Source organism: Lissotriton helveticus, chromosome 6 (assembly GCF_964261635.1).
Source record: "Lissotriton helveticus chromosome 6, aLisHel1.1, whole genome shotgun sequence".
NCBI classification, from domain to species: Eukaryota; Metazoa; Chordata; class Amphibia; order Caudata; family Salamandridae; genus Lissotriton; species Lissotriton helveticus.
In genome coordinates, this window is record NC_136067.1 from 1,641,687,372 (window position 1) to 1,641,699,039 (window position 11,668).

The 11,668-nt window shown below is 48.1% G+C and overlaps 1 protein-coding gene across 2 annotated transcripts in view; it reads right to left on the minus strand.

Moving 5' to 3' along the window:
- Positions 1–11,258, minus strand: part of RTN4 (reticulon 4) — a 223,482-nt gene extending 212,224 nt beyond the window's left edge. Inside the window, exon 1 of one of the 2 annotated variants that reach the window (XM_078649486.1) lies at positions 10,482–11,258. In XM_078649486.1, coding sequence (XP_078505612.1) covers positions 10,482–10,977 — 496 coding nt within the window. In that variant the 5' untranslated portion in view covers positions 10,978–11,258. The remainder of the gene's footprint in view (positions 1–10,481) is intronic. The other variant, XM_078649487.1, reaches the window with a different exon arrangement.
- Positions 11,259–11,668: the final 410 nt, after the last annotated feature.

Below are 11,668 nucleotides of genomic sequence, written 5' to 3' on the forward strand. Positions count from 1 at the left end.
AGAGCGCGAAGACGAAGATCCGCCGGAAACCAGGGACGAAGGATGGAAAGCGCTCCTGGTCGGAATGCAGCAAAGTCTGACATCTATAGACTCGAAGATGGACGCTATGACTACCAGGTTGGACGCTGTGGTAACGAAACTGGACAAACACGACGAACGCCTGAAAGAAGTGGAGCACAGAGTATCCGGCCTAGAAGACGGGGCCAATACCAGGCAACAGCACCTACAACAAATGGACAAGCTGCTTAAAGTCATCGCAGATAAAAATGAGGAGTTGGAGGCCCGCTCACGCAGGAACAACGTCCGCATGGTAGGACTGGCGGAATCCACCAACACAGGGAGGCTGGAGGACTTCATGGAACGCCTACTGCTAGACTTATTCGGGAAAGACTCCTTCTCGGCCCACGTGGTCATTGAGCGGGCACATAGGTCGCTGGCAGTCCGCCCGCCCCCTGGAGCCCCACCGCGCCCAATCATGCGGTTCCTGAACTACCGCGACACGGTGCTGCACCTTGCGCGAGAGAAAGGGGAAGTGAGGCACGACAATTCAGTCACATCATTCTACCCGGACTTCACTCAAAATGTCCAAGAGGCTCGCTGCAAGTTCATCGCAGTGAAAAAGAAATTGCAAACCCAAGGTATTCAGTATACTATGTTGTACCCGGCCAGGCTGCGAATTCATCATCGAGGGAGACAGCACATTTTCGGCACCCCACAGCAAGCAGACGAATTTCTTAAACATGATCGACGTTCAGCTTCGCGAGAGGAGTCCGGGAGGAGAAGATCCTGATCCCACTCGCCGATGTCGGAACCAGGCTGATGGGAGCGCACTCCACAATGCTGACTACGGAAAACAACTGCAGACATGGACACAATGGACGATATGGCGTATGGTGATGTATATTCACAGTTTGAACTATATACATACTTTTGCCGCCTGGGCACTCGCCTCCGCCCCAGCTAACCACTCCTGGGCTCAGGAGGACAGTGCTGGGTGAGATACGGAGGTGGAGTGGGCACTTCGGTGGCCCCTAGCAATCCTCCAATTGAGGGCATTCCCCTTTATTTTCCATTTTGACTGTTGAGACTTTAAAGAAGTTCACAGAATGGGTGTTGGGATGTTTGGGACTGGGGGGGGGGGGGGGGGGGGGGGGGGGGGTAGTGTATTCCTGGCGAGTTGGGGTAGCCGGTGTGGGAGGGAACCGCTTGGTGAGATAGGAAGGCTGAATGAGATGAAATCGAATGAATGCAGCTGAAACCACGCACTGATTATACTGCACGACAGCCATGACTTAAGACCAGTCCACTGGCAGTCGCTTACAAATAGTCTCCTGGAACGTAAGTGGACTGAATGACCCCAAGAAACGCAGGCAGGTGCTGGGCTATTTAGAGCGCCATGGCGCCCAGGTAGTTATGCTGCAGGAAACCCACCTCACACGGGGAACCACGCCTTGGTTTGCATCTCGCTGGGCCTCCCACAGTTGCTTTGCATCCTACTCCAATTATTCTAGGGGGGTTGCTATCCTTATTAAGCGTGGGGTCCGGTTCGTAGAGAGTGGGAAGGAAGTAGACCCAGATGGACGGTACTGTGTGCTATGGGGTAGACTCCACTCCCACTATGTAGTCTTTGCAAATTACTATAGGCCCAACACGGATGACATCCACCCCTTGCTCACGCTCCGAGGCAAACTACACATATTAGAAAACAGATATGTTTTTTGGGGGGCGACTTTAACACTGTGATCGACCCTGCACTGGACCGCTCTCAAGCTAATCGCAGCACATTACACCAATGCCCAGCGCAAACAGCCAACATAATCACAGCAGATAACCTGATAGACTCCTGGCGTCACTCCCACCCTACTGGGAGGGAAGAGACACACCACTCGGCTGTACACAGCACCTGGGCCAGGCTGGATTATATATTTATCACTAGAGGCGCAGCGCATTGGATCACCAAAGCTACACACCTAGCTAAAACACTTTCGGACCATTCCCCTGTCCAGTCATGACTAGGCCTCCACCAGACCTTTCCCCCTACCTAAACTGGAGACTGAACCCCTTTCACATGCAGGACACTGTTTTTAAAGTGGAGATGGAACAGGAAATTAAGGAGTTCTTCCCTAGAAACACGGGCTCTGTGACTAGCTTAACGCTAGTGTGGGAAGCATTCATGGTAACGGTCCGTGGGATGTGCATATCTAAAGGAGGGGGTACACTGAGAGACCTTCGACGTGACCTTCATAAATTGGAGGCCGAGCTGAAAGAACTTGAATGACAGATAGCACTAGATTGGAGGTCTGATGGACTCAAAGCTCAGCAACGTGAGAAAATGACGGAGTACATGGAATTAGCGGAAAGGGAACGTAAATTCCGGGGGAAGCACTTCACAGCTCAGAGATTTGGGGAAGGAGACAGACCGGGAAGGGCCCTCGCTAGCACGGTCCACCCACCCAGATTCAATAACTACAGTGTCACTGCAAGATGAATAAGGTACAATCCACACCGCCCTCACGAACAGATTAACATACTAACTGAATACTATACCACACTCTACACATCACAAAGAAAGGGAGCGTTACAGCTTAGGGAATATCTAGACGACGTGGCACTGGCCTGGCTGGGGGACACCCAACGCCGATTCTTAGCCCTGGAGTTGGAGGTCGATGAGATTACTGAAGCAATCATGTCCATGCGCTCCGGGAATGCCCAGGGGTCTGACGAGATTCCCATCGATTTTTACAAAGCCTGTGTCTCTACTCTAGCACCCATCCTAAAGGCAGTATTCTACGAAGCCTTGGAGGAGGGCAGCCTACCCGCGACGATGAGAGAAGCTAACATCATGTCACTGCTCAAACCGGGCAAATCGCCAGATGCCTGTGATTCTTACCGACCCTTATCATTGCTCAATTGTGATACTAAGATCCTGGCCAAGGTGTTAGCCACAAGATTGAACCTCCTCCTGGAGAAACTGGTCCTTCCTGACCAGGCGGGGTTTGTACCGAACCGTGTCACGGCACACAATCTCCGGACTCTGCTAGTGGTGATCCAGGACATCGAGCCTCAAAGCGCTGCGGTGGCTGTCTTCTTAGATGCCACCAAAGCATTTGATTCGATAGAGTGGGACTATGTGATGGGCATACTATCGCGGATGGGTATGCCTGAGTCCTTTATCAACTGGATTAAATTGCTATATACTCACCCATGCGCCAAAGTCCTGCTCAACGGGACTAGATCCGAGGCCATTCCCATCTCTAGAGGGACGAGGCAGGGCTGCCCCTTGTCCCCAGTCCTGTTTGCTATTGCAATCGAACCTTTAGCTGCCAAACTCAGGCAACACCATAATCACAGAGGGCTCATATACCCTTCTAGGCAGGTCCTCATATCCCTTTATGCGGACGACATCACGCTTTATATTCCTAAACCACAGGATAACCTTAATCCAATACAGCTGGAGGTCACCAAATTCGGAGCTATTGCCGGAGTGCAGATCAACTGGGGTAAGTCGGCGGTGTTTCCCCCAACTGATCGCACACCCTCAAACGAGCTTGATTACCCGCTCCAGTGGGTGACAGACGATTTCAAATATTTGGGTATATACATGACATGGGACAAGGAGGCGCTGATGAGAATGAACTACGGTCGCGCCATAACCAAAGTAACAGACAACATCACTAGTTGGCTGTGGCTGCCCCTTTCCATGGTGGGAAGAATTTCCCTAATCAAGATGATCATACTGCCCAAATTTTTATATTTGTTCATAAACATTCCTCATCACCCGGGAGACTTTTTCTTTAAAGCACTGAAAACGCAGCTGGTGCGCCTGATCTGGGGAGGCAAACAGGTGCGATTTAAGCTGGATACCCTTATATTGCCATACCGATATGGGGGTTTGACATGCCCGATTTCGAGCAATACTACCACAGTGCGCAGGCACACTTTGCGGTCTACTGGTTCCATCATCCCCCATATATGGCTCATTTGGCGGTAGAAGATGGTTACATGGCCCCGTCCCAACTGCGGGCTACGGGTTCAGGCCGCACAATGAGAGGGGACCAGACCCGTCTGCGGTTGACTGTACTGTCAGATCGTGGACCTGGTTGGCCAAGGCTAGAGGGGTGACCCAAACATACTCCCCTAAGCTGCCCCTGCATGATTGTCCCTTGCTCCCCGTCACGACGGAAAAGATATGCCATAACATGTTGAATAGGCTGCAATACGGGACTTGGGGCGACTTGTTCATTGGAGGAGTGTTTTGCACCTCGGAGCAATTTTTCGGGAGGGAAAACCACTCCTTTATGGATCTTTTCCTTTACACTAGGCTTAAACAAAGTGTTCGAGCCAAAACCCCAGACTTTCCAACGGAACCTGAAACATATGATTCTATCCACTTCATGCTCCAGAAGGATCCCCCACACACATGTAATATCTAGACTATACACGCAGGTACGGGCCACACCTCCGCACACGCCAGTGGGGGCCAGAAGGGAGTGAGACGCAGACCTGGACACATCGCTCTCGGATGACCAGTGGGAGACGGCATGCCTACAAACGGCAGCACTGTCGGGCAACAGCAGGCTACGATTGACCCACTTCAAGTTTCTACATCAACTTTACCACACTCCAGCAAGATTATACAGGCTTCGCTTTAGGGATAGTGACAGATGCGCACGATGTGGCCAAGTATTAGCTGATTTTTTGCATCTGGCGTGGGTATGTCTCCTAGTAGCGGCATATTGAAGGGAGGTTTTTGAAGGCCTGATGGCTATGCTAGGCATCACTATAGACCCAACACCTCTCAGAGGCCTACTTGGCGTAATTACTGATATTATCACTCCACATCGCAAATTCCTAGCGATAAGCATACTCCTGGCTTGACGACATGTTGCGTGTAAATGGGGAAGGGGCAGGGCGCCCAATTTCAAGGCCTGGATACAGGAGATGACAACATGGCAGGTTCATTTGCAAATATACGCGGAACAGTTACCACTGAGGTCGCGTCCCCGAGACATATGGGGCGCATTGAGAGCATACATGTGGGCTCAACAAGCAGACAGTGATACATCTAATGATGAGCGTGCGACTGGGGAAAGGGCGAGCACCTAAGATGGGATGTTGTATGGGGACACGATAGCTTGCAAAGTGGAATCATGGAATGGTGTGCTGCAGTAAGATATGGGGTTGTGGGTAGCGCAGGAGTGTAGGAATTGGGAAGCTCGCCCACAGACTGTACACAGCATATATGATAGCTCATGGACTATGATATTTGAGCTAATCTTTGGACGCTTCGGTAGAGCCTGCATTCTTTCCGATGGACACTTAGGTGCACGAGAGGTATCCCTAGGGGGGTTACTTGGGCAGGTTGGGCTGGGTGGGTAGAGGGAGGGAGTTGATTACTGTATACGTATTTCTTTATGTTGTAACATGCACTCCACGCGCTTATTCTGCATGAAACGAAAATGTGAATTGGAAAATTTCAAAATAAATGTAATAATAATGTCCTATTTATCCGGGAAGCACTACTGGATGCTGACATCGAATGTAATGCAAATGTAGTTGTTTATTTTGATTGTTTTGAATCGTATCATCTTTTCTGAATCAAAGGCACTTTATAATTTTTCCTCAGAAAAAAAAAATCACTTTTTAGAGCTTTTTGTTACTTCAAAGGTGTAATTTATGATATTTGTTTCCATGGACTTCATTTCTTGGATTTGCTTATGAAAGAAGGGACTATAAGAATCACACATTTGGTCAATCAAATGCTGTGATAATTAATCTATGATATCCAGTCCCAAAACAGAGCTAGACCGTATTTCTGGTAGTCCAGAATGGATTACAAATTTTTTCATTCGGTGGTGAATTCAGTTGGCAGTAAAATCAGGTATTTTCTTGTGGAAGGGTCTGCAAACCAGTTTGTTGTTATAGAGAACTACACAGAACGCTCTAACTGGTAAACTGCCACTCAAACTGTTGAGAGGGTGCCATGTTGGTTAATAAACAGGCATGTGAAACTAGGTAACCAGTATAACAAAAGCATGCATGTCATTATGCACGCTGTAATACAAAATAGTTACTACTGAGAATGTCCTGGCGCTAACTTACACAGGAAAAAAAGACAAGAAATCGAAAGAAATTACAATGAAAAGAGAGAGGTCTTCAGAGATATGCAGAAAACGGCAATGTTATTTTGCATTTGAGGAGTAAAGAGGCAGTGAGTTCTAATATTTGGGACCAACATAGGAGAGGAAATATCCAACTTTTCTGGAATGAAGGACCTGGAAACCACCAAAGGATGAGAAGAGGGAGAGTGAAAGGACAAGTGAGGTCATACGGTCAGAATCTGTCTTGAATGTAATGGGGACCGGGGCTGTAAAAGGCAGGATGCTATGAAAAGTGCATGTTTTGCAATGGGTAGCCAGTGAAAATTAGTCAGTAACTGGGGGCTGGAAGAGTGGCAGAGCAGACTTAAGATTAGACCGGTTTTAGACTATCTGCAATTGAAAAATGCATATAATAGAAGTCCATGGATGAGAGAATTACCACAGCCTTTGTGGACATAGGCTAGCTACCTAGAACACAGTTTAAGTTAATAGGGAGTAGGGGCAGAATTTTACTAAGAAGAATTGCATTAAGAACAGGCGGCAAAAAGCAGCGACATATGAAATGAGAGAGCATGGGAGGAGTTGAAAAGAATGCAAGGTTCCAGACCTTGGAACATGGTGAAGGAAAGGGACCAGTGTGAGATGACCACCAGTTAGATTATCATGTGGAGTGTGGGCAGCTAAACTAACAAATCTTCAGTTTTATCAGAATTAAATTTCAGCCAAATAGTGTTCATCCAGTTAGCAACTAAAAAGGCAGCACCTGAAGTTATTGCTACAAAGGTGCTAATTGCTGTTCAGTCCAAGAATGATTAAAGTGTCATCAGCACAGGATTAGAGATGGGGTCAAAAGGACTTGTTAAGACAACCCAAGAGGTTACATAAAAGTTTAAATGAGAGGGGCTACAGATGTGTCCTGTAAAGCACAGGAAGAGAGGTTTAATGTAGGAACATAAGTGCGAAAGTGAACAGTCCCAAGTACCATCCGATAGGAATAAGAAAAGCTAATCCAAAACCTGACTTGGATTCCAATATGCTGAAGGCGATGTATCAGCAAGGGGTGAGACACTGGGTTAAATGTGGCAGACAAGTCTAAAAGGACCAGGGCGGCAGTACTGCATGATCGTACGGAGATCATCAGCCACCGCAAGGAGTGGTTTCTGTACTGTGATCGAGAAAGTATCACTGCGAGGGATACAGTACAGAATGGGCTTTGCAAAAAAATGAGAACTAATGTGCTTTTGAAGTTTCTTGGAAAGGTAGGGTAGTAGGGACAAGAGATAATGGCTGGAAAGAACAGTGGGATCAGGGGTAGGAAGTTTCAAAAGAGCCACTCCAACAGCAGACTTTCAGCCAGAAGAGACCGTGGGAATAAAATTGAAGACTTGGAGGAGTAAGAACAGCAAATGTGGTAGTGGCTATGCCAGTTGTGGAGGTGGGGGTGGGGGGGAATCAAGGCACGATCCAGACTGAACACTGGGAACTAAAGTGGTTTATGAGTCGTAAGCGATAAATGGGAATTAACTAGGAACTGCAGCAGAGATGGAGCGGAAGTTTGTATAACTGCCTCCATGGCAGGATCAAAATACTCTTACACTGAAGAAGAATGAAAGCATGAGCTGTGCTAAATGACTCTCTGGTGGTGTGAAATGCAGACTTAATCTTAGGGTAGTAGTAGACAGTGCAGACCTTTTATTGATTTATTCTAAAGTTTAAGAGCTGTTAAGTGGTCGAGACGGTCAGTGGGCAGATAATTTTTACGACAAAGATGCTCCAGCTTCTTACACTCCATAAGGCAGAAGAACTGAGATAAGGTAAGGAGGTCCCAAGAAGGGATGAAGTTTAACAATAACGCAACCATGCACTTTCTTTCATAAAATATGGTGCGTCCCACTCCTACAGAGGCAGGCATGCTGATCTGTTACGAATAATATTAACAGCTGCTAACATGGCTCTCCTGGGTGGCAGCGGTGACTATATTTCTGACGGAATACAAGCGGATTTATAAGATATTAGCCTAATGAAGGCATCTACAGCTAGTAAATAGAGCAGGAGTGCTCGTTCCAACCTGAAAGGCTGAATGAGGGCATGCCATGGATTGGAGTATGGTAAGGGATGAATTATATATTTATATATTTAGTGTACACTGGAGGGGTGGTTAACTGTGGAGCAGCATGTTATCAGGAAACCTTAGTATGGACTAAATATTAAACATAGCTATGTCCAAGGGGTTCAAAGATGAGAACTGAGACCAATTCATTTTGAGAGGCGCACTGCTTTAATATATATTTTCTAGTTTAACAAAAAAGGGTTAAAGTTGAAACAAGCAGAATAAAGGTTTTTGGACAGCAAGGGGTTTGAAACGAATGCCAACCTTGCGGCGTTCTATGAAGAGGGACAAAATAAACCGCACCGCTTTGAGACAAATACAACAGCAAAATCAAGAAAAAAAATGCCGACAAGTAAGTCTCCGTATAGCGACTGGTTCAGGTAACCGACTGGCAAGAAGTTCATGAGTCAATTATTTAAGAGAGGCGGGGATTCTCACAGGCTGCGCAGTTGTATGGTAACCGGGGCTGTCAATCTGCAGCCTCTCTGCCAATTGCCCCGGGGACAAGGAAGTAGCCCGCGAAAACCTGAAAGCAGAGACCGCAGCGGAATAGGTTATGGTAAAATGCCTCATAAACCTTTCTTTCCGGGTTCTATGCCAACAGCATCCGAAGCAGTGTCACGTGACTCGCCCTTTTCCGCTCCTCGTCACGCTGTGCGATGGTCTTGCCGAATCTGAGCGAAATAAAACGCTCAGTCATGCCAGGCGGCATTGTGGGTGGATTTGTGGATGGAAACAGATAAAGGACTTGACATTTCGTCTTTCATCCTGACTCAGGATCTTCATCTCAGACATAACCAGCACGAGGGATCTGGAGCGGACAGCATATGCATAGTTAACTTCATAACATGGGCGTGCCCGCTCATCCTCCTCTCCAATCTCGAATCTCTTTTGTATTCTGGTACTCCCAGATGTACAACATACAAGTACCAGCATTCAAATAAAGAAAACAATGAGAACCACACGCTCCAGAGGACGTTGATTGTCTCCAATACACCTAGAATGGTGACATCCAACAGAGCGGACGACTAAAGCAGCTCCAGTTGCAAATCCCAGGCTGGACCAGCTAAGTGAGGGTTAAATGTAACACCTGCAGCTCAAACACTGATTTATTTCGCAAACTAAAATGGTGCCATGTTGCTGGAATATCGTGCTATCACTCCAATAAGTACATTTGGAATATTATTTCCGGCTCGCGAGTTACATTGATGTTCTATGAATCACAATTCGACACAACAGATGCGAAACTGGCATGAAGTCTAGCGGGTTCAGATCCGAGACAATTGAATAAGAAGCCTCCCTTTAAGTTTATTTGGGATCTGACAACAGGTTGTGGATTGCTTTTTCTGACGGTATAAACAAGCGCTACTCTTACCCAATTACACCGGCGCAATATATATATATATATATATATATATATATATATACATACATATATACATAGATACATAGATAGATAGAGTTTAGGCAGGCGCTTTGAACTGCATCGCGATCCCAGTGATTAAAGTACTCAACACGGATTTTTCGTACCATTTGATGTGTTTGTATCCGTGCACTCTTTTTGCATAGGCAATATACCCAACTACAAGCTGCGTGCCATGTACCAAAACAAAGACCAACCGAATTTCAACTCTGCACCTTTTTAAGGAGCAAGTGCTAATCTGGACGCACATTCTAGTTAGGTTTTTGTATTTACCGCTTCAATTACCAAATTAAAAGATATTTAACGGACCTGGTTAATTAACTAGGGGCAAAACAAAAAAAACAGGGGTCACTAGTCATCTCATTGGGCGATCTGTAGCCAGTCCTATATTTCAACTTGAGACAGTGCACTCTGGGAGTTGTAGTCTTGGTTTAATTCAATAATACGATCACAAAGAAAAATAGTGTTTTGTAGTACGACGGCACAATTCTGGTGAACTTGCATTGTAATGGGGTCATCAACTGTCCCTGATCAGGGTCGCTTTTAATATGACCGTGTTAAAATCCGCACGTTTCATTGTACTACTCGAATTTAAAAAAATCTTTCCAAGTCTAGATTTAACTACCCATGTAGGCGCATCAACACGATAAATTATACATGCTGGGTGCACAACAAGGCGGCTCTGCCGCACCCAGAGGGGAGTCGCCTGCCCCTGGGAGATGGCACAGGGTGCATCCAGGGCTACGCCTACCGCGCAGGGAGGAGGCGGCGGACAGAAACTTCCCAGACAGCCCAAGTCCACGGAGTGATGCGCAGCGTACCGCGCAGTAACAATAGCTGCACCTACCTACAGAGCCGGAGGGGCCCCTCCGCCGGGCCGGCTCCTCCTGGGGGGGCGAGGGAGGCGCCAGCGGGGCCAAGGGAGTGATGACCGGGGCTGTGGGTCTGCGGTCGGGCGGCACTTCCTCCTCCTCAGATGGGGCCGAAGGCTGCGGCCTTTCCGGGGCTTCTTCCTCCCAAGACGGCTTCCGTTTCATCTCTTCGCCCCAAGCTGGCTTCTCCTCCTCGTAAGCCGGCGCTCGGGGCGGCACTTCAGCCCCGGGGAAGCGGACGGTGAAGGGCGGGTGCGAGAAGTCGCCGGCCCCGCCCGTTAGGTCCAGCACCTCGTTGTCCCCGAAGTCATCCTCCTCCCAGGGCCTCCTCTCGGCCGGGTCATCGTCCTCGTCCTCCTCCTCCTGCAGCTCCCGGTGCACGGGCGGCGGCGGTTGGGCCCGCTCCCCGGTGTCGAGGAAGCCGCCGCTGGAGGAGATGAACGGTGACTGCGTGGGGGGCTGCTCTTCCATGGCCGCGGCGGCGGTTGGAGGGACTCTGAGGCCGGGCGGGTGACTGGAGCCTGCTTCTGCTGCCGGGGCCGGTGGGGGAGTGGTGCCGTGCACGACCGGCTCACAGTGCGAAAAGGGAGGGAGAGAGACACCAGGGAGGAGGGAGAGCAATCACGCCCCGGTGACTCAAACAAAACCTCGGCGTCCGCAGCGCCTCCCCGCAGGCAGGGCCCGCCCCTCCGCTGCTCCATTCCAGGGGCCGGGTGACCGTACTAGGGGAGACTTCAAGAAACGGGCTGAACAAACCAGGCCACTTCCCTATTTCCTCCTAGTAGACTTCTACTTATTCGCCGTCGTTTCAGATAAGATTCACACAACAAAAGTCAGCCATATTGAGGCCAGGGGTAATGTTACTTACCTGCTGGGGACTTAGTCGTGGATGTAGCTTGATAATGGATGAACACACCAGCATAACGCTGTCAAATATAATTAAGAGGTCATTTAAACTTATGGGAAGTTAAATGGGTGTAAACGGTGTTAAACATGAACCAAAGTAACGAACTACTGATCTAAGAATATATAAATGTGAATACACAGATCTCTTAGAATTCAAAAGTCCGTAGTTTATTACAAGCATTATACATTATGAGGCAAACTTAACATTCAAAATGCAATAATTGAGTTTTATTACACGCAGTATAAAGTAAGAACC